This window comes from Xiphias gladius, chromosome 4, assembly GCF_016859285.1.
Source record: "Xiphias gladius isolate SHS-SW01 ecotype Sanya breed wild chromosome 4, ASM1685928v1, whole genome shotgun sequence".
NCBI lineage: Eukaryota > Metazoa > Chordata > Actinopteri > Istiophoriformes > Xiphiidae > Xiphias > Xiphias gladius.
In genome coordinates, this window is record NC_053403.1 from 22,273,349 (window position 1) to 22,296,142 (window position 22,794).

Consider the following 22,794-nt stretch of genomic DNA (forward strand, 5'->3'; position numbering starts at 1 on the left):
ACCGGAAAACACCCTGAGCTATAGAGAGGAAGACAAGGAAGCTGACAAGGCATTGATGCTGTAATTGGATTGGAGAGTTTGAATTTTTCAAAATCAGTTTTCTTCCTCTTATTGTGTTCAGGAGCTTTGGATATAAGTGTGGTGAATAGAGCAGTTTTTAATAATATGTCATAACAGTCAGGTCTCCCAAGCATCTTTGTTTATGCAAATAAGAAAAGGCATGCAGTTGTTACTTACTCTCCTCTATGTAAATTTCATTTCTGAGTGACTTGGTTCAAAAGCTGAAGGTAGTTTGATGCAAACACTGTGGATTCAGTTTGCTTTAAAGATGCTCTATTATAATACTTTATAACCAACTGAATTGTTTAAATATAATAAAAATGTCGTAAGTGTTGAGATTAATGCAAATGGTACAATTTTTAAAAAAAAGATATTTTGTTCAGAAGGTTTCAAACACTTGGGAGGGACACCCAATTAAAATTCAGCATCACCTGACAATTTGAGATGTGGATAGCCCTAGATAGTCTGCTAATCACGTACTCTTTGGTATTTGCAATAAGGTTAAAATTGTCAGCATACACTTAGTTATTATCTATAATTGTTTGGAGTCGGTGACATATTGGATTTATTGGCTTCATCTCTCACTACTTTGTAGGTGAAATGACTTCCACACTTTATGTTTTACTATCACTATGCTTAGTCTCCTCACTATGGCAAGTATTAGGACAGACAACTGTTTATTATGCCAATTGTTTCAAGTGTCTTTAAATATTTAGCAAATGTTTCCATGAATGTACTATGGTATATTCTGCATCACAAAGTCCTAGAATTGTCATAGTTGTGCATGACAAGCACAGCCTATGACAATACTGACACAACCAAGTTATTAAATGGTAATGCATCTGTCCATCACCATTATGATGATAGCTTGCACACAGAAACATATACAACATACAATTTCTTCCTTTCTCAAAGTCAATTTTTAGAACACATTTTTTTTTTTAAAGTAAACTTTTGCCTTGAGCATAAAATGTCAGAATGGATGTAAACACACTAAATTGGGCAAATTTCCATTCAATTTCAGCAGGATTTCTGTTTTTGTAGCAAATGTTATAGCAGGCTATATTACTAAATATATCAGAAATTATTATACATTATTATATATTACATTAATATAAAAATTAATCTTGGTATTTTGATATTACATTTAAGTTTATACTTGACTATTTTCTCATATTAATTTCCATATGAATTATTTTATTATAACATTATAGCCTCTAGAGTGCTAAAGATATTAAATTAAATTAGGGGGAATTATGAAGAAAAAGTTGTTTCTATCATATTTAGAGTGTTAATTGTGTGACATATTTTGCCACTCCAACTACTTTGTCTGACAGTAATTTGAAACTAATAAATAAAGTAGTTGTGACTCCCTCAAAACCAATCCCAACTGAGAGAAAGTTCACCAATAACCAATAAAATTGCAGAACTGTTTGAAATGAACGCTGAGCTAGCCAATCAGCAGCCTTCGCGCCTTCCTGGTCACTGGTGGATTTTGCCTAGAGAGGGAGGGAGAACAAGCTCTACGTCAAACACTAGCAGAGTCCGTTTTTAAAATATAAAGCCAAAGTTGTTAATTCCTCATCTTTTGAAGGAATATTTTATCATTTTTTACTCACTGGAATTATATGCGTAATACTAAGGTAAGTACATCTGTCCAACGCCTGTGTTTATGATGCAGAATAGCAAATCGCTTTATGTTTCTCTTTGTTAGGAAACTGGTGCTTAGACGAAGCTAACTGAAGCTGGCTGCGTAACTGTGATGTAGGCCCCGACTAGTTCCTGGGATTTTAACTTGTTTATGCCGGCAATCTCCCCTTAATATCTCATAGTTTTATTAGAATTGTTTGATAGTGCAGGATAGAAGCAATGCAACGTTAACTATGCCGTAGGACGTGCTATTCGTCAACATCCATATTTACTATACGCAACCATAAGATGTGCAGAAATTCGACGCTGCCTGCTTAAAGTCAATCTTTATTAGATTGTGGCGCTCACATTAGACCTGTCGGTTTTTAATTGCCGCGCGCCATATATTTCCAAATCTTTTGCTGGGATACCGTCACTAAATTTAATCTTGTCAAACGTATTAATTTGTGTTCGTGGTATGTTTCTTAGGCGGATGCGTTTGGTTTACTAACCAACACTGTTTGAATGCATGACGTTTTCCCTCCTTGGATTTAACAACGCTAACGGTAGCCGCATTTCGTTAAAGAAACAGCTCTTATACATTATAATTGAGTTGTGGCATAAAGAATATGCTACTATTCACAAAAACAAACCAAACTCGCATCCGTGTGTCAAGCAGTAAAATAACTTAACTTTATCGACCTAAAAGTAAAACGTTAAAGCCCTGGGAAGCGGCTGTGCACTACTTTTTAACGGGGGCAGGGAAGCTAACCAGATGTAAATTTGCAAAGCAAAACCAATTAATCCTCATGGTTACAGTCTTTTGTCTTGTAAAAGCGAAAATACTGTTTGAAAACTCTTCCGCATCCCGGCGATTGTCTGTGGAAGTTTCCGGGATTGTCTCTTCCACTGCGTTGGAGAAAGCCCCGAACGGGACCGAAGTACACTAAAAATGTAATCTAGTGTCCCTGGATCTTGGGACTTTACTGTATATTAACCTTACATTTGGTGGCGCATTAATATAGGAGTAAAGTTTGTGTTACAGTGATATGCCAGTGCAAGTCATATGCCTTTTTTCTTTTGTGGACCAAAGGACACCACGCTGATTATCCTTCCCCTATAGAAGTTAAAAACCACGGTACTGCTATGTTAACAAAACAGGTTATCGCCTATTTGGAGGGAGTTTACAACTGAATTCAAACGTTACATTTTAAAGTTGTTGAATACTAGGTGGAGCTTAATATTTTTCAGCTTAAAGGAGGGATGTATGCCTGACTTTAGGAAACTCCACCCACATTACATCCGGATCCTGTCAACAGTTCAGCCTGACAACTGATGGGGAAACTCTTATCAGTCACGATTCGGTTCACAGTTACACATCCCATATGGAACTCGGCAGACAAGCCAGGAAAGCGGCACAGGGAGTTACTTTGGGTGTGTCGTATTGAGGTGCTTTTCACTCAGACATTTTGGATTTTTGTGTTTTTCAGGATCATATCTGTTACCAATGGACTAGGGGTTGGGCATATATTTGACTCTCCCTGCCTGTTTGTAGTAAGCCTGGTGAGCCAACTTCTCAGTGGACTGTTGGGGCCTTTGGTGTAAATCAGTGGAGTCATTTTGTGTTTATAAAGGCTCCCAAGAGATTGATGTAGAAATCAGATTTGATTGTGCAGAAGAATGGTTTAGTAGTCAATAAACTCTTTATAGTCAGGTTCAGTATTAATGGGTTATGCTGGCAGTGACAAGATGGGCTTGAAAAGTGAAGTAGAGTAACAAAAACATATATATGCTTCCATTTACTGTATCTTCCATTTAATATAGGTTTTCATGAATGAGCTATGTTTAACACAAAAGTCTTTCTGTGCATTTGTTTGACTTGACAAATTATTACTTTTCAGCTGGCAATTATTTAGCTGCTGGTTTCTGTATTGTGAAAGAATTTCATATTAGTCCTGTGCCTAGGCGATATAGACCAGAAATCATATGTGTATTTTTAGGCTGAATGGCGATACACAATATATATCACGGTACTTTCTACGAAGTGGGCAAATGTTCAGTTGTGAGTCAAAGCCATGTGTGAGATATCACAAGCAGTTTCATTAAAACAAACTGTGATCAAAATAAAATGGAAAGACAGGGTTTCCTTCCCTCTTTGAAAATATACACATGCAAAACATGTAAATGGGAAATTATTTAAAATAAATAACCATATAAAATAAAAATAGGTCTATCCAGTGTTTCCCACGGGTTGAGACTGTACTTGTGCTGGTGGGTGGCACGGCGCTCGAACAAAGTGCATGCAGAGACTCATGCAGTTAAAAGGAGAAGAGTGTAACCCAGGTTCTTTTCTGTAGCTACAATGAACAGATGCCCCTTAAACGCCTCACATGCAGACTTGTCGATAGACGCTAGCTAGGCGGCTGTGCACAGAGAATCCTCTAGTCCCCACTCAGTTAGTGCGGCGCACGCACCTAGGGTAGTTCGTTTGAAAAGCGTGAAATAAGGCTTTACGTTTAAACTGAGTGGTTTTATCTACTTGGCTGGGTATTAATCTACCGGGGCGACCGCCCAAGTGGAACCTATGTATGGGAAAAAACTGCTGTCCCTGAGACTGCTGCTTCTTTTGTTTTCAACAATAAAAGACTGATTCAGAGTACAATTACAGTGATCTTCGGCAGTGTGGACCAGCGTTCTGTCTACCATGTTGCAGTACAAGTTGTGGGCGAGTGGGACAAGGTTTGCGCGGAGACGGAGATTGTGAGTGGGGGCGTGGTTGCGCGGGGAGTACGAGAGGAGGGACGCAAACGCTGGCACGGTTTTACGGAAGAAACGGGTTATGTAACGCAACATCGAACTATATCGATATAGAAAGTCTTGTCTCTTCCTGTATCTTGTTTGAAAATAAATCGTTTAAAAATTCGATATATTGCCCACCCCTGATTTGTCCACATAACTTAGTGACTCTACAGTTGTCAAACTGACCAGCCGTTATCACTATTTTATGAGCCCAGCTAAATTTTATAGCCGTCTTCAAAGTGGTTGCTAGAGTTGGCAAACTTAACAGCCACAGCCATAGTTACGTATACTATCGTTTTTACAGTAGCTGGTCTAAAAACCCCTTGCCTGGTTGGCTGTGACTAGAATGGCACAACTCTTTCAGACAGACAGCTTTGGGTAAACATAGCAGGGACAGACCTGTCAGCAGTTCTGCACTAGTATGGTGGTTTTCTAGACACTGAGCCTCCCTGGTCACTAATGTTCCATAATGCTGACCTTGCCTTGCCCACCTCATTGTGTCCAGTGGTGCAAGTGTTAGCCAATGTAGGTTGTCCAGCCTCTCAAAATGTTTGAATGGTTTTTAAGTTTTAAACTAAGTTGTACAGTTTGATCAGGTGTATAAACGCAGATACAATTTTTATACCTGAAGATAAACAGAACATACAAACGTGGTTGTTTGTATAGTACAGTAAACAGTATAATCTTGGGTAGATTACCCAAAGAGAAAACATCAGAACAATGAAAGGGGTTAACATACAGATGGAAAGTTGCTTACTTCAAATCAAACATCAAAACCCAATGTCGCTGCATGAAGAATACAAATGTATAAGGATTATTTGAAAGTTGAATAATAGATAAATACTCTCTGGATATACCATTTGACACTAGCAAGGAGACTTTGCAACAAGAAAGTAGTAGTACAAAAATATAAATGAGAAGAATAATTTGATATCAAAAAGGCTGTCCCCAACTCAGATTATGTAAAAGTACTGAGACAAATAACATGGTTACTAATGTAGCAGCTGACAAAAATATAAAATGCCATAGGATTATACTGGGTTATCTGATTCTGATCAAATCTGAAACAGGTAAAACTAAAGGATCTTTATCATGGACAACTAGCGGGGTAGTTAGTTAACAAAAATCCTTTTAACTAACATGTTTTTAGTGAAAGAATGACCTCACCTTGCTGCACCACACATCTCCCAATTTAAGCCCATTTCACACTTTACAAAAAACCCACTAACATCTGACTTTTGTCTTCAGTGGAAAAGGATATGATCGGCATTCATTGCTGGATCAAATGCCTTTATAGAAGTCACGGGTATTTTATCAGCTTCAGCTCCAATCAGCAGTGATGGTAACATGACACTCAGGCTAATTTTAGCAGCACGATGCAATGACGCGTCAAGGTTCCAGACATTGGCATTTAAATAGCTAGGAAAATTGATTGCTTTTTACAGTCTACAGGAACAACATGCAACAGTGATTTTGTTCTTTGTATGCATAACTGCATGTGTTTAGTTTGAAGAGATTTTAAGGAAAAGATATGAAAAGGTAACTGCTGTAACATAGTCACTGGCCTCCATGCTGCTTTCTATTAACCAATCCCTGTTTTCTCGTGCATTTGTGACGTTGAATGTGTCATACCAGGGGAAAAAAACAGAAAGGCAAACTCATCTTCTGGCAGTGGGAAAGGAGTCAGTCACCTTTTTAAGTGGGTTTATCCACGTTTAAGAAATGTGCGCTAATCTTGGTGTAAAAGGGTGTTACTTTCACATATCAACAAACGAAATTAAATCAGCGAAGCAGGTTCAGTTGAATATCTTTTTTTTCCTGTGTAGTCCAGAGACTCCCCCCGGTGTTTTGGTCTGGACTGGATGTAGCTGTTGTGTTGTGTTGTGTTGTGTTGTGTTGTGTTGTGTTGTGTTGTGGCCAGAACAGCTTACTCATCTATGGTCATGTAGTAATAATGGGGGTTTTGAGATGCCACTATTATTGTAATTCAAGTAAAATGTTGAAGTTTGAGCTTGTGCTGTGCTTCGTTGGAATTTATAGAGACAGAAAGGGCAGGGTGCAATGACACTGTCTGTCACTGTTTCAAATGATCCTTCCTTACTGTACTTTCGAATGTCAAATTAGGTTTACACTGATATAAAACACCCAGTGTACAGTGATGTTTGCTCAATTCAATAAACCCTAGTTTAGGGAAGCTGTTTAAAAAACACTAGTACTATTATCTTTTAGCTCCTTTCCTCTGTCTTTCCCATCCTGCCTGTTGTCTCTCATGTCTCCTTTCTGTCTTCTCTTGTCTGTGTCCTCCTTTGTCTCCTGCCCTCCCTGTTTTACTTTCTCTTTATTCCCTCTTCTTTATACTTTCTTCTGCTCTCACTCTTTATCTCTTGTTTCACTCCTTCTCAGGTCAATGAGGATGCCTATTGTGAAGTTCCAGAGAGGGGAAATGGTGATGGGCCGCTGGCCTGGCAGCAGCCTGTACTATGAGGTCCAGGTGCTGGGCTTTGATGCCAAAAGTCAGCTCTACAATGTCATCTACAAGGATGGTACTGAGCTGGAGCTCAAGGAGCAAGACATCAAGGTAGAACCAGAGTCACAGAGATGCTTACAACCTGAACCTCACTCTCTTTTCACAGTCTTACTTGGTTAAATCATTTTTCTGTGTTTAGGTTAGTTCTCTAAGTTGTCAGCTATAAAGGTAGTGTAGTGTGGAAAAATATTAATATTAATCAGTTAAGTTTTTTGTTTTTTAAGAGAGGTTTAGATGTAAAAAGAGCTTAAACAAGTGGATATTAGGGTAAGACTATCGCCCAGTAATGTGATCAGTAGTTCAGTGATGATTAAGTCACAGAATGTGAAATTGCCCTCATATCTATAGCATTATTGCACATGTTGTTATAGCTGTTATATTGGTAGTTTTCAACGTTCCTCGTGGTGACTGGAAAAACATTAGGTTTCTTTTATTATCCCCTTTTGAAACGATTTAAGTATTGATTTCCGTTCATTGTAAAGGCCACATAGCAGGAATGTAGCCAATGTTTATGAGGACTCAGTGCTGAAACTGTTATGTAGTACTTTTTAAATCAAAGTCAAGTCAAATTCAGTTGTTGACTTAATAATTAAGAAATGTGACATGTCTTGTTTACCAAATGATTTAGAGACATGCCATTCTACCGCAAAAGCATTGTGGATGACCTTTCTTAAGCCTGCAGTGTAAAAGTTTCTGTATTATGTATACTTAATTTTTTATGCACATTTAGATAGACATATTTTTAAAATCTCATCTAGTCATCTCACTATCTAGTTTAGCTGTAAAACAAAGTATCATCAACTGTTACCAATGGTTCCAATCTTCTCTTATGTTTCAAATGCTGTTTTCCCTTCAGAGTGCTGCTGGTTTCCAGACCCGCTCCCGCTCTCGTTCTCGATCACCAGGCCGTCGTCGCAGTCGGTCACGCTCCCCAGCAAGGATAGCACGGCGCTTGACCTCTCATACAGCAGCGGCTGTTGCAGCTATAACAGACAGTGCGTCCTCTCGTAGGGATACAAGGCTGAAGGATACATTGGAAGTCAGGCTCAGCCCCCTGGTAATTGCCACTTCTCACTCTTTTATCATAGCGCTGGTGTTGCTGGGGGAGCTTATGTTTTGTTTTTTTTAAAGAGAGAGAGAGACATAAGGATGTCATCAGAGTGTATATTTGCAAGTTAGGAAAATTACTAACAGAAAATTTCATAAAAGAGATTCTAAATCATACAGGGATTCTCTTCTCATCAAATACATACCATTCTGTGTTTTAAGTAGATGTGTGGTCACTGTCATTTCACTTTAGTTGTTGTTTTGAATGACTGCTATAGACTAACATGGTCGTATTGGCTGCCAAATGGCCTTGTCAAATTCACAATAAAACGGGAAGAACTGGACATATATTCAGACAGTCTCTCCAGGAAGATATTCATAATTTTGCACTCAGTTATTGACATTAAAAGTGCCAAAGATACTCCTCCTCAGAGAGGAGTACAATGCCTAGATCCTCTCTGACATCTGCACAGCTGGCCAATCATGGCTTGAGGTGGCTGTGAATGTTGAATTGGCGTTTTTGGTAAGTTACAGAAATGGTTGGACACAGGCATCCCCTATTCTACTACGGAGAGTAGTATACAACTGTCCAACATGCAGTTCAAGGGAGTATAAATTCAATGCAATTAATTGAATCCCGCTTAACTGGGTAACAAGGACCGTCTCTGCTCCTAAGCAGCAAGTTTCATTTATAGGAAGTGTCTGAAACTGGAAGGAGTTACATATTTGCTTTATGTGACAACAAATCAGTCATACAGTATATTGCACGGGTCACAGCCTGACAAGGTAAATTGTCACTTGATTGTGATTTTGTCAATTATGAAGTTCTGTAATTTCCTTTCACCAAATTACTGTACAATTAGTGTAATGGCACCTACATAAATTACAGTCTTGGTTTTTTGTGGTTAAAAGCCATATAATCATACAGACAGCATAGGCTATCCTTGTGGCTTTTTTGGTAATTAAACATAAAGTGAAAAAATGGAAAAATAGAAATATCACTGTAGATGAGATGTAATAAATGATTCCCTGTTATACGTGTTGGTCAGGTACAACTAATTAAAGTGCAATTAATTGATTTTTAAGAAGGCGTAAAATTTAAAGATCATCAGTACCATGTCATTGTGGGAACATTTTTCAGTTTCTGTTTCTCTGATTTTAGATATTGAGTCACAGTCACTGTTTCTGGTCCTCATGTTGTTGTTGTTTTTGTTTTTCCCTTTTTGTCTCTCCATCAATCTCCCTCCATTGTTTGATGGCCAGCAACAGACAAAGGCAGATGTGAACAATAGCAAGAATAAACATGAAAGGAAAGAGGAGAATAACATGGCTAACAAACTAAATGAGGTGAGTTTTATCTCGTAATTTAAAAAATATTCATCTGTGTGGTAAACTTAGGAGAACTTGATAATTTTCACATTTTGGATAAGTGTATTTCTATATTACTCAAATGAATGGTTCAACTATAATTTAATTGCCCAGCTACTCTCAATACACACATGAATACAAACCACATTCATTCAACGCACTCAAGAAGTGTTTTTAAAAAATAAATTCAAAACTTTAGTGGAAAGTGTGTGAAGAACACCTAAACATGTTTCTTTTCTTTATTGTTGCTTTAGAAAGCATTTATGCCACTTTTTTTATTCACAAGTGTTTCCACTTTTACTTCTCTCTTGAGTTTACAAAAGATGTGATGTCAAGATGTGATTGAAGTGTAGACTTTCAGCTTTAATTCAAAAATATTGCATTAACTGTTTAGGAACTGGGGGGATTGTTATACATAGTCCCTCATTTTCAGAGGCAAAAGTAATTGGACAATTGATTGACAGTCAAATTCATGGCCAGGTGTGGCCTGTTTCCTCGTTATTTCATGACAAATTAAGTAGATAAAAGGTCTGGAGTCAATTCCAAGTGTTTAATTTTCATGTGGCAGCAGTTCATGGGAACTATCAACAAAGAGGTGTTGATGCAAATGAAGGAGGCCATCATTAGGCTGAGAAAAACAAAACAAACCTATGAGACAAATAGCAGAAACTTTAGGAGTGGCCAAATCAACTATTTGATACATTCTTATGATCACAGAATTATTTTGTTGTTGGGGGAAAAAAAAGAAAAAAACTTGCCCAACAACTAGCCAGGTCAAGTACACTTTTGATGAGGTAGGCGTATCATTGTCAAAGCCTACTAACAAAAGATTCCTTCATGGATGTAAATACAGAGGGTTTACCACAACGTGTGAACCACTGGTAACACTCAAGAACAGAGAGGCCAGATTAGACTTTTCCAGAAAAAATCTAAAAAAAAAGCCTGCCCACCTCTGGAACAAGATTCTTTGGACAGATGAAACCAAGATTAACTTGTAAAAGAATGATGGGAAGGGAACAGTATGGAGAAGGAAAGGAACAGCTCACGATCCAAAGCATACCACATTATCTGTCAAACATGATGGAGGCAGTATTATGGACACGTATGGCTGCCAATGGAACTGGGTCACTGGAGTTTATTTAGGATTTAACTGCTGAAAGAAGTAGCAGGATGAATTCTGAAGTGTAAAGGGCTGTATTATGTACTCAGATTCAGCCAAATGCCACAAAACTGATAGAATGGTGCTTCACAGTACAGATGGATAATGACCCAAAACATACTGGGAAAGCAACCCAAGAGCAAAGAAATGGAATATTCTTCAATGGCCAAGTCAGTCACCTGATCTCAACACAATTGAGCATGCTCTTGACTTACTGAAGACAACTCTAAGGGCGCAAAGACCCACAAACAAGCAGCAACTGATAGCGACTGCAGTAAAGGCCTGGCAAAGCATCTCAAGGGAGACAACTCAGCATTTGGTGATGTCCATAGGTTCCAGACTGCAGGCAGACACCAACTACAGAGGATTTTCATCCAAGTATTAAAAATAATCCTTATAATTATATTGATTTGTCTAATTACTTCTTAGCCACTAAAAAGTGAGGGACTATGTATAAAAATGGCTTTAATTCCTAAGAGTTAATGCAATATTTCTGTTAAACCCCTTGAATTGAAGCTGAAAGTGGACACTTCAATCACACCTCGATGGCTTCGTTTCAAATCCATTGTGGTGGTGTATAGAGGCAAAATTACAAAAATTGTGTCACTGTCCAAATCCTTATGGACTTAACTGTAGGTTTGAGCTAAAGGAATGTCATGATGTATGCTTGTTGGGGCACCATGGTTGTGTGCTTTTCAACTGTAAGAGGCTCCCCTTACAAGATTTTGCTTCCATTGGCCAGTCAAGTGCAGTACAAACACGTGCTACCTCTTTAATCTCCCTGCTTTTGGAATTTTCTGACAGCATAAAAGGGTCCTACATGTAGACAAAATCTAAAAATGTTAGACATCTGTGATGCTTCTGCTGTAGGATTGCAGACATGAGATCAGCTAGCTTCTAAAGTCATCATTAGTCTGTAAGGTTATGTGACGTAACCCTTGGTCCTAGATAGGTATACCCTCTTTTCTGTAGGAAAACTCGGAACTCAAGTAAAAATAAGTTTCAGTAACTCAATGTTATGTCATTTTATGTTTCCAATACTGAAATTTTCCCCACTTTCACAAACTTCCTCTGCTTTATAATGAATTATAAAGCAGAGAAAGTTCTTCTAAATCACTGTATGATTTAGAAGACCAATTAGCTCAATCTACTTACATTGCATATCATTGTGGACTAAACACAGTAAATTCATCCTGCACCATTGCTTAAAATAGCACTCCTAAAAGCTGTTTTTTATTTTACCTGCAAATCTTGAACTCTTTGTATTTACATTTCATTCCTCAGACCTAAAGTTCATCCTTCTAATAAATGGAGAAATCTGTCTGTCCTTCGATATTTTTTTTATTTTTTTATTTATTTTTTATTCGACAACCGCTCATCCGATGAACTTCAAAATTCGTGTGTGTATTGTTGAGGACCCAAGGAAGTGCATTGTCAAGTGGGAAGATTTTTGGATGAGCAGTTCTAGACAAACATAAAAAGAGAAAGAGACAGTTAGGGCTGGGCAGACTCATCTAGGCAGCCGACGTCGTCGATTAGACAACAGCGCATCTCAAAAGATGGCCGAAAACGAGCTGCAGCTAAAAAAAACTTGCACAGGATCATCTGAAGTATGGTACTATTTTAGACAGAGACCCATGCTCTGCAAATTGGAATTGGCTTGTCACAGCAGTAGAACAGCTATGCATGATCACTTGAAGCAAAAACCTCACTGTTCTGTTTTACTTTTTATCCCCAACCAAGCATGATATATTAGGATTATTAATAGGCAGAACAAGTTAGTTATATACCACTGCTGTTATGGTAACTTTACACCATGTGTCAGCATTATTCGGCCGTTGTATATTTTCTGTTTCCTTGAACAGCCATGTATGAGTGAGAAAAATGGCTTAAACTGGCATTAAATTGTTAATGCCATTAAATCACTAATGCCAGTTATTTCCTTAACAGCATATTTCTCCAGTGAATAAATAAATCAATGTTATACCCATTTTGAGTTTTAAGTCAAGTTATTTAGTAAAAATACCGATTATCCAGTTCAGGATAAGGGTTGCTATGACACAAAGTAATTAATCTACACTCACTTGCTAATTTATTAGATACACCTAGATAAAACTAATGCAGTATAATACAACAGGACCGCAATAAATCCTCCCTTCATCTCAACATCCTCATAAACAGATCCAATAAAAACTGAACAATATAATTCTAGGTGTACTTCTTACTTAATACTGGCAACATCAGTGAATGTGTCAAAGCAGCCGTCTTGAATTTGTTGCCTAGTATTTTCTGATCAGGTATCTGACAAATATGGTCTATGAATATTGTTAATATCCTAACACAGCATTGACAGGGAAGTTTGATTATGATGATTAGTTGATTGAATAAAATATTGAACTATCAATGGAATAACAAGCACATTTTGAACGGGCACTGCAGTAGAATAGATAACGTGAAAATTGAAACATCCAGACTACATGCGGTTTTGTCAATATGAACTTTACCTGATGAATATCTGACAACTGAAACATTATCAACATAATGAGTACAAGTGATGGAGAGTGTACATGATTCTTTGTTTTCTTCAAAAGTCAAAAGTTTTTGATCCTCTGCACCTGTTTCTTTTTTTCTCTCTTCAGATGTCTGATGCAAAGGTAGAGGCAGAGCCTGAAAAGAACCAGGCCCGTTACAATCTGCGGCGCAGGAAGGATGACGGAAGTGCCAAACCAGCTGTAGCCAGACCAGAGCAGCTGGAGGAGGAAGTGGCCAAGATGGCTGCAGCTCCTGCTGCCACCCTCTCCACCCCACTTGACTTTGGAGGGAAGATTGGTAGGTTACAAGATTGACAGGAAATGTTTTCCATGTCATGTGCAGCTAGTACCCTGGGGAGCAAAGTAAAGTTTTCCAAAGTTTTTAATTTATGGCCAGACAAATTACACCCTTGTACAAGTCCTCTGCTGTTACAGTGCACAAAAATGTAATTAGTAACATTTCAGTTAATTTATGTATTTTAATTTTCTAATTTTATCACTGGGTGAACTAGACAGAAAAAAATGTAGCCTAAACCTATAGTGTTATCAGAACAGTATATATTTTGTGCCATTCTGTGCTATAATAAACTATACACAGCTCTCAATTTACTAAAAGAGCGAAATACTGCCAGTCTAGATGTGACACAGGGCAGATTTTTTGAAACGAGAAATAGAAAATATTATGTGCTTTCCTTTTAGCCATTATGCCTCAGCCTCACAATATGTGCAGTAAATAACTATCCCCACCTCACAGATGGCTCAGCCATGTGACTCCCTCTCTTAGACACTCATATACACAGATTAATTAACTGAATGATTGATTCAGTTAATTTATCTGTGTAAGTTTTTGTCCATATGATGGTGGTTTAGCTAAACGTGCAGAACTGTTATGATAGATTTAACATGATCAAACTATCGACATTAGCACCCCTGATGTTTGTTTTCCTTCGTCCAGGAGCATACTTCTGGCTTCTCTTTCTGCCATCCTGGGTTCTTTTCCTGGTAATGCAAGTCAACCAGGAGGACCCCAGCCTGGTCAACTTCCCCCCTCCTCTGCCCACTCTTGAAGCCTTCTGGGATGCTCAGGCCCTTTGCTTTGTCATCCTCTGGATTTTATTCCAAGCCCTGCTCTACATCCTGCCTGTTGGAAAGGTGAGTGAGAAAAGCTGAAAACTCTACACACAGTAGTGTGTAACATCATGAGTACAGTGTTCCTGCGTTAGTCTAAAGGCCAGTTCATGGTTTCTGTGTCTCAGTGTCCGCAAGGGTCCACATGACTAAGTGTCATCATCTGCCTCACTCTATGAGGGTTCGCATGGAACCCATGCGGGCTTCCTTGTGCAGCCCAAAATTTGGGTTCACTGCCAGACAAGTAAACTGGATGCTCGTTTCAGGCACTGCATGCATGTACTGTTAATGTCCTGTCCTTGGTCCTATTCTAGTTAAGCGTTCACACCCACTGTTCTTTTTTGACTTTTTCATGTTGTTCAGTCAAAAACAACAAAGGAGCACTGCTTCTTGTTGTCACAAGGTTGACATCATGTTTTCTAGTACATGTGTGGAATGTGTCTCCATATGCATATACCTGTATGTAGAATGACTAGTAAAGCATCCACATATGCAGTCCGCATCCATCTGAGAAACCATGAACTGGCCTCAAGTAAGATGGTAAGAGTAACACTTAATGAGAAACTCCACAGGAAAAAGCAAGCTCTTGGTCTTTCTCTCCTTGGTCATCCGTTCCTCTTGATATCTTACACTAATGGAGATTACTCTCTTCTCACCTAAACGATACACCCTGTACACACATTTTTTGGGTTCAGTTTAAGTGTTACTTTTTTCTAATGTAAATCAAAAGCTAATGCGTGTCCTACTCCCATTCAATAGTCACTACTGTGGTAAAGTGAGGACAGGGAAATCACGAAATACATTTCTCCCCTCGTTGATGTTTATAATAAAAGATTTACTTAGTGTCTAAAATTAATGGAAACCGTTCAGAGGAGCTTGTGAACAGAATGTCCTTACTAACTTCTGCCCCCTCTGGATGGCTCTTTTGGACAAGTGGCATTTACACCTCCTGTGAGCTAAAAAACCCATTATCCAGGGGGTCAATATATTTTAGTATGCTTGTTTCCTTGTGAGTGAGTGACCCTGATTCTCACCATGACGTCTTCCTCTACAGTGAATGAAAATGTACTTTGCCGGCTGTTACTTCCATTAATTTCTTCTGTTTCTCTCATACTAGTTGAGCGAGGGCATGCCACTGAGTTCTGGGGAGAGGCTTAAGTACAGAACCAATGGTGAGGCTGTGAAATGGAATTCCCACTGTCTGTAACTGTAACACTTTAGCCTTAGTTGAATGAATGATTTCATTTTATTTGTCTTGTTTAGTGAATTTGGATGCACTGATACCATGTTTTTACTACCTTTCACCAAGTCTGACAACTAATCTTGAAGTGCTGGCTCATCTATTATTGTAAAGGCTTGGAGCATTAATTTTTGGTCATCAAGGAGCCATGATTGATATTTTTGACATGTTAAACATACACTCAGTTGGCAGTTTATTAAGTACACCAAGCTAAAACTAATGCAGTCTAATACAACAGTCATGCATTAAATCTTTTATAATTATAATGCTTTCTTGAGACTGTTGTTGAATTACATTGCGCTATGCCTACAGGTGATTCTATTATTTTTTTCTCACCCTATTATATCAATGAGGGTAGGCTAAATAAGCGAAATTTCTCTCTGTATAATGCAACACAGTTCAACAGCTGTACATACTACATCCTCCAAAATTTATCATACGGTTTAATCAACAGCTCTCTAAAACAGTTTCAACAAAAACTGAATATTATCACCTCTATGAATGGTAGGATTTATTACAGGGTTCTTCTTGCTGGTGTATTAGACTGCATTAGATTAAGCTAGGGGTACGTAATAAACTGCCAACTGAGTGTGTATATCTTTATACTTTGGCTCTTTGTTGTTTTAATTAAATTTCAAGCAGTTCCCATTTTGTCTTCAACATTTGACCTTTCTTCCTTCTATCTCTCTGTGTTTGTATCTACACCGCTCTGTGTCCTAACAGGTTTCTTTGCCATCGTGGTGAGTGCTGTAGCCGTGGCAGCAGCGGTGCACCAGGGTGTTGACCTCACCTACATCCACAGCCACTTCCTGCAGCTAGCCACGGCCTCGTTCCTCATCTCTGTCCTGCTTAGCTTCTACCTGTATGTCCGCTCTCGCTACACTTCCTTAGAGCAGCTGGCAGTGGGAGGAAACTCTGGTAAGCAGCAAGATCCACATTTACTGACTCAGTAATCAGATACACCCTATTGTGCCTCTTTTATTATTTAATCTATTTTCTCTGTTTGTTCAGGCAATTTGGTTTATGACTTTTTCAAAGGACATGAGCTCAATCCCCGCATCAAAGACTTTGATCTGAAATTCTTCTGTGAGATGCGCCCTGGACTGATAGGCTGGGTAAGTTGTCATTGGACACCAAAACTTTGGTTTCAAAAATACATATAGTAACCACTCAGAATAAGATGATATCATTATTGTTATTATGGGTAACATCATGCCTTCCTGTATTGTTATAGGAACATACCATGACAAGTCAAAATGACTTGCAGTCATTGGTCTTGTTTTAAAAATGTACAAGTAATTTGCTAATTGTAGAGATGATGAAAAGTGCCACTTGATGTGTTTCAAGGGAGCCTGTCATATTCAATACACATTGCACTCTGTGTATGTTTAACCTAGGACTATGGAATTAAAAGGCTTGTTTTTTACTGTGTCTTTGCTCCAGGGCATGTGTTTACTTCGTTTCACCCCCAAAATAAACAAAATGTCATCTGGCCCGGGGTGTCCAAACTTTTGCATACAATTGTATCTCCAGAAATTGATATAAACCATTCTGAATGATTAGGAAACATTGATAATGATGATAGATTTTATCTTCTGTGTTTGTTCAGTGTTTGATCAACTTTGCAATGGCACTAGCTGAGATGAAGCAGCATGGTCTGGATTTTCCATCAAACTGCATGATCCTTGTAAACCTCTTCCAGCTGCTCTACGTAGTGGATGGCCTCTGGAATGAGGTATTCTCAAATGAGCACAAGACAAAAAAGTGGTATAACTCGGACATTTTCTCAAAAATATCAATCAAAGAGAATTATATTAAACAAAATGATAAATAAATAAAATAATGACATGCATGGTCTGGTAAACAACTTATAAAACCACATCACTTCATAGAACGAAATGTGTTCAGACCAAGTGAATAATGACTGGATCTGTCGTTTTGTCTCCTCAGGAAGCTATCTTGACCACCATGGACTTCATGCATGATGGTTTTGGTTTCATGTTGGCTTTTGGTGATCTGGTGTGGGTTCCCTTTACTTATACCATACAGACTTACTACCTGGTCAAACACCCCAAACCCCTGAGCCTCCCAGTACTTACAGCCATCGTCCTACTCAAATGTGAGTAGGAGCAGAGCATTAAACTGAATTTGCGAACAGTTGAATTCAAGATTTTGATTGTTGAGTTCACATAGCTCCATTTACTGATCATTTTTGTTGCGTTATCTTAATGTCTTGCATAAATACTCAGTTAGTAATCTCACAGTAATTTAAAATAAAGATTATTTTACATAATCATGATTATTAACAAACGGGTAGAGTAAATATGTCTGTGGTAAGGCCTGTATTTTCTTGTTTGAAAAGTAGATAGGAGATTTATAGAAACATTCCAGCTGTGTGGATTTTGATGCTAACATTCTTTCTTGGTCCCTTTCTCTCAGTCGTTGGCTTCTACATCTACAGGAAATCCAACTCTGAGAAGAATACCTTCAGGAGAAACCCATCAGACCCAAAACTGTCTTGTAAGTTCTCCTGCAGGCGTAGGGCTAGTTACAGTGGCATGAAAATGTTTGGGCACCCCTTGTCAAAATTACTGTTACTGGGAATAGTTAAATTAGGACATGAATTAATCTCCAAAAGGCAGAGTCAAAGTCTAAGGTGAAACATTCTTTTCAACGTTTTAAGCAAGATAAGTGTATTATTTATTGTTTTTGTACAATTTTAGAGAATTTTGAAAAAAGGAAAGGAGAGCCATACAAAAGTCTGGGCACCCCAAAAGATTTGAGCCTTCAGATAACCTTTACCATGGTCTCAGACCTTAATCAGCTTGTTAGGGCTATTGTTAAGCTTGTTCACAATCGATGAAGAACAACGCTAAGTTTTTAAGTATAGTACTTGAATAATATTTGAAGTAAGTATTTGTACTTAAAATTCTGTCACACAGCTAAGATGGAATGAAAGTACTGGTAATAAAGTTTGGAATTTACAGAAACCTGATATAATCATGTTTGGGCCTGACCTGGCTCTGTTACTCAAATTAATTACAGCATAAAAAAAAGCTTTATAAAATGCTGAAAACACACCAAAATATGTGTTTTTTCACTGTAACCCGTCTTTCTGTTGTCTCCAGATCTGAAGACAATTCCCACAGCTACAGGGAAGAGTCTATTAGTCTCTGGCTGGTGGGGTGTGGTCCGCCACCCTAACTACCTGGGAGACCTCCTCATGGCTCTTGCCTGGTCCCTACCCTGTGGTGAGTTGCACTTTTAGCATATTCCATGGCTGGGACACACTTGGAAACATGGTGTGAGAAGGAACAATCTATTATCATGTGGTGTCAGTGAGTATTTAAGGGGCTGGTAACAACCATGCCCTCTTATCCCCTGTAGAGGCAGCACTCTCCTCACAATGAGTTAGTGACTGTTAGGTAATGAAGTTTAGAGTCCAGACATCTATAAGAAAAAATGTCCAGAATGCGCAAAGTTGCAAAAAAATTTAAGAAATTTAAGAGGTTACATAGTTTTTACTGCAAATGTGGTTATTTTGTGAATCATAATTCCAAATATAACTGTTCAGCATTAAAGACACTCTTTACTCTAACTTCCTGGCATAACTTGTTTTGTGCAATGGTGTCCACTGGTCAAAAAATATGTAAAGGTGAAAAATGTGGGATTGGGATTTGTTTTTGTTTTTTGTTTTTTTGTCTTTTTTTTTTGTTGTTGTGGGTTTTGCAGTGAAAGGAACTACCACAGAACATGAATTTGTTTAACTGAATAACAATGGTGTGGACAGATTAAAATTTACAGAGAGGTTTTTTTCCCCCTTCTGTTCTCCCTGTCTTTTTACCATCTGCAGGCTTCAGCCACCTCCTCCCGTGGTACTACATGATCTACTTCATCATACTGCTCGTGCACCGAGACTCCCGCGACATGAGTCAGTGCAGGAGGAAATACGGGTCCGCGTGGGATGAGTATTGCAGAACTGTTCGCTACCGAATCATTCCCTGTGTGTACTGAGGAAACTGACGCTGGACACTCGAGCTAAGGCCTTTTTTGACAGGCCTCTGAAGTCATGGCTCTGTCATGGCTCTGAAGGCTCACAAAAAACCCAAATATGTATGGATTGATTCATTGAATTGACTTTTTAGTTAGGTTTTTTTTTTTTTTTTTTTTTTTTAAACCAGGAATTTTTAAAATCTGTCTGGACTTTCTGGACTGAAGAAGCTACAGTACATTGAAGTTTTAGATGGAAGAAATTCACAAGACTCATTGTCATTATGGACTTTTTGAAGAATTTCCTTTTTAAGTAGAAAATACCTTAATAAAAAAAAAAACTCTAAAAGCTTACAAAATGGGCAAAACAAAATAAACGCGTCTGCTAGGAATGTCTTGTTCAGATGTATATTATTGTACATACACATTTGTTTTAATGCTTTAAGAATAACATACCACTTGCATATTTTCTGGTAGGATTTACCCTTTGCTCCCATATTCAAAATTACAATATCATCTCGACTATTATGAATAATTTTGTAAGTACACCTGCCTACTATAATTTTACAGCTTTTGTATATTGTGAAGGATGGGATTAAAATGCTACTTTTTTTCAAATAACCTGTATGCTGGAACTAGGACTCATGTTCTTTCTCAGGACCCAGAACATTGTAAGAAAGTTGAATTAGAAACGTTTTTTCTTAATAATTTTGTTCTGTATAGTTTTATAGATATCTAGTTTGGTTTGAGAGTGTAAAATGATTTTCGGAGGTTTCCAGAAAATGCACTAATGTGTTCAGGCATTTTTGTTTTATAGGTTCCGAAGTGTATTTGATTTGGCTTTGCTACCTCACGTTCACTCACGGTCCAGTTTTCCCTCCGCTGTGTCCTCTGAGAGGCAGTGCGTGTAATTACGAGTGTGTATCACTGCTGAAGAGAGGAAAATCAGTTAGGCGTTTTTTCACCAATAATGTTAGCATCCGGTATGAATCAGCAGCACCTCTTGACATCACAGATGTATCACACTTTTAGAATGGAATACCCAAGTACTTTTGTTTTTTAAATTTTTTCCCTGCATTTCTGTAGCATCGATGAAACCATCTGTCTAGTTTTTCTATTATGAACTGGTTCTTGATTTGCCACGTGAATGTTTTTTTTAACCTATTTAAGCTTTAACTAGTCATGTCATATGACACACCTGTGTAGCTATAGATGAGTACATAAGTAGCAATACATATATTGCTACTATATTTAGGTAGCATTTTTGTGCTGTGCTGACAGAATATCCTGTAAATATATATATTTTTAAATCATATTTTGAGTAAAAGAAGTGTTATGATAAGTGTTTCTCAGTAGATATTTAATGTTGCTTTTTATTTGTTTTTATGTGATCTTCTAATTTTACCCAACTGTAGTTATGTTTACACCTAGATTTGCCATGTTTCTGGGCAATTCTTCAAAATGTATTAAAAAGATGTATAATGGTCCATTGCCCTCCTTTCCTGACCAGAGAAAAAAATGTTTATTACTTTAGATGCTACCACCATATTTACCCCATAACACATGATGGTGATTGTGTATTCTTAATATTATGGTGGTAAACTTTGCTCCTTGGTTTGGCAGTCTGTGAGTGGAAAGCAATAAGTTGGATGTATTTAGATATAGGACAACAGTGAATGATGAGTTTAAAGCTCCATCAGGCTGTCAGTGAAGATGAATCCAATCTGTGACTAGCTGGAAAAAGCTTATCTGTATAAATGTTGCAGCATAAAATAAAGATCAACGGTGTATATATATATATATTTTTTTTTTCTTTCTGTGGACTTGTAGGCTTATTGATAGGCTTGATGTTGAACGAGACAGAATCCATTTGCTCTCAATTTTGATGAATTTATTATGAAATGACATAAATTAATTTCATATTCAGTGTGATTTTAGGAAGGCTATAAAAATGCCCAGTGGGGAAAAGAAAATGTAATGAGGTAGAATGGTGAGTCATGACAGGCACAATTCTTGGCTACAGATCAGTTTTTACTTTGGTGAAACAATTTCTAGATGCAATTTTTATATTTGACGAATATTCTGCAAAGTATTCTATCTGCTCCCCTCACATAAGCAAAATAGCACATTTATTCTGAAGGACTAATTGTGCATTTTGAGATAATAGCCCTGTTCGCAGCAGACATTTTACTTGTCAAGGTAAAAGCACAACTGCATTCCATTTAGGTGAGCTATTTCCATGGTCTTTGATGTACTTGATTGAACTTAACTTTACTATACTATAACTTTACTCAACCAAATTTGTTTCATCTGTGCTTTTCCTGACAAGTCAAAATCTGCTGTGAAAAGGGTCTATTTTCTATAAGTAAAACATTCTGGGACAAAATGAGAGCTTATTTTAATATTGTTGTCAAAATAAGATTTGTTCAGCAAAGAAGCTTAAAATGAACATATGCTGGTGTGAACATAAGGTGTTGTACACAAAATCAAATAGAACCATGTTTTCTTTCATATTCATCCAGTTTCCAGTGTTTGTAAACCAGAAACTTGTTTGTAAATTCTGGGAAAAAATGACGGTAATGTTATGGTCAAGATTAACTTTTCATAACAAAAGAACCTCAAAATGTATATTTTTGCTTTTTTGAGAAAGTAGTTACACAGTCAAATAGAACTGTGTTTCTTTCTTCATATTCATCTATGTACTGTAGTTTCCCATTTTACTGAACTCAAAACTTGTTTTTAAAACCTTTTAAGGAAAAAATGACAGCTCAACCTATTAGTCAAAACAAACTTTTCAAATGAAGCTTTGGAAAGAGTTCAATAAAGAAAATCTCTTCCCTCACGTTCTGCCTTGTTCCTCTGGGTTGACATTGGCTCATCCTCCTGATTTATATATCTCTGTCACCTCAACATTCCATTGCTGTGAAATCCCTTCATTCATAATCCTGATAGCACAATATCTAATCAGCGATCTTATCTGCTAGTGTTCCTTGATTCAGTCACTGGATGCCATGTTTTAATTATCATTGCAGTTCTGCCCAGCTGTTTATCAGACCCACAGTTGTGCAACCCATCTCCTCCCCATCACCAACATAACCTCCATGATGTCCAACCACCTGCTGGCTCTACTCCACCACCACCAGCATCTAGACTCTAGAATATCCTATTTACATATGGACCTACACTTAAAGAAGATGATTCATATTGATGGAGTCTCATCAAATAAATTTGTTATTCACTTCCATTTGATTCTCACCTTGAACTTTCTTAGCAATGTTTAACCAGAAATTTATTTATTTTTTAAACGTATAGGAAG

The 22,794-nt window shown here is 37.7% G+C and overlaps 1 protein-coding gene and 1 long non-coding RNA gene across 5 annotated transcripts in view; one reads left to right on the plus strand and one right to left on the minus strand.

The window, feature by feature from the left end:
- LOC120788750 overlaps window positions 1–5,751 on the minus strand; it is a 24,803-nt gene extending 19,052 nt beyond the window's left edge. For both annotated transcript variants that reach the window (XR_005707292.1, XR_005707291.1), the window contains exon 1: window positions 5,656–5,751. This is a non-coding gene — a long non-coding RNA (uncharacterized LOC120788750). The remainder of the gene's footprint in view (window positions 1–5,655) is intronic.
- On the plus strand, window positions 1,519–19,643 carry lbr (lamin B receptor). Of its 3 annotated transcripts, none has more exons than XM_040124802.1 (14): window positions 1,519–1,703; window positions 6,892–7,066; window positions 7,872–8,072; window positions 9,326–9,409; window positions 13,229–13,418; window positions 14,076–14,272; window positions 15,366–15,420; window positions 16,212–16,406; window positions 16,527–16,603; window positions 17,098–17,223; window positions 17,439–17,607; window positions 17,928–18,008; window positions 18,617–18,739; window positions 19,342–19,643. In XM_040124802.1, the coding sequence occupies exons 2-14, from the start codon at window positions 6,896–6,898 to the stop codon at window positions 19,500–19,502; spliced, it is 1,830 nt and encodes a 609-aa protein (XP_039980736.1). In that variant the 5' UTR covers window positions 1,519–1,703; window positions 6,892–6,895; the 3' UTR covers window positions 19,503–19,643. The 3 variants fall into 3 exon arrangements, with proteins under 3 accessions (XP_039980736.1, XP_039980734.1, XP_039980735.1); XM_040124800.1 differs by having other exon boundaries at window positions 16,500–16,603; window positions 19,342–19,642; XM_040124801.1 differs by lacking the exon at window positions 1,519–1,703 and adding an exon at window positions 2,712–3,138 and having other exon boundaries at window positions 16,500–16,603; window positions 19,342–19,642.
- Window positions 19,644–22,794: the final 3,151 nt, after the last annotated feature.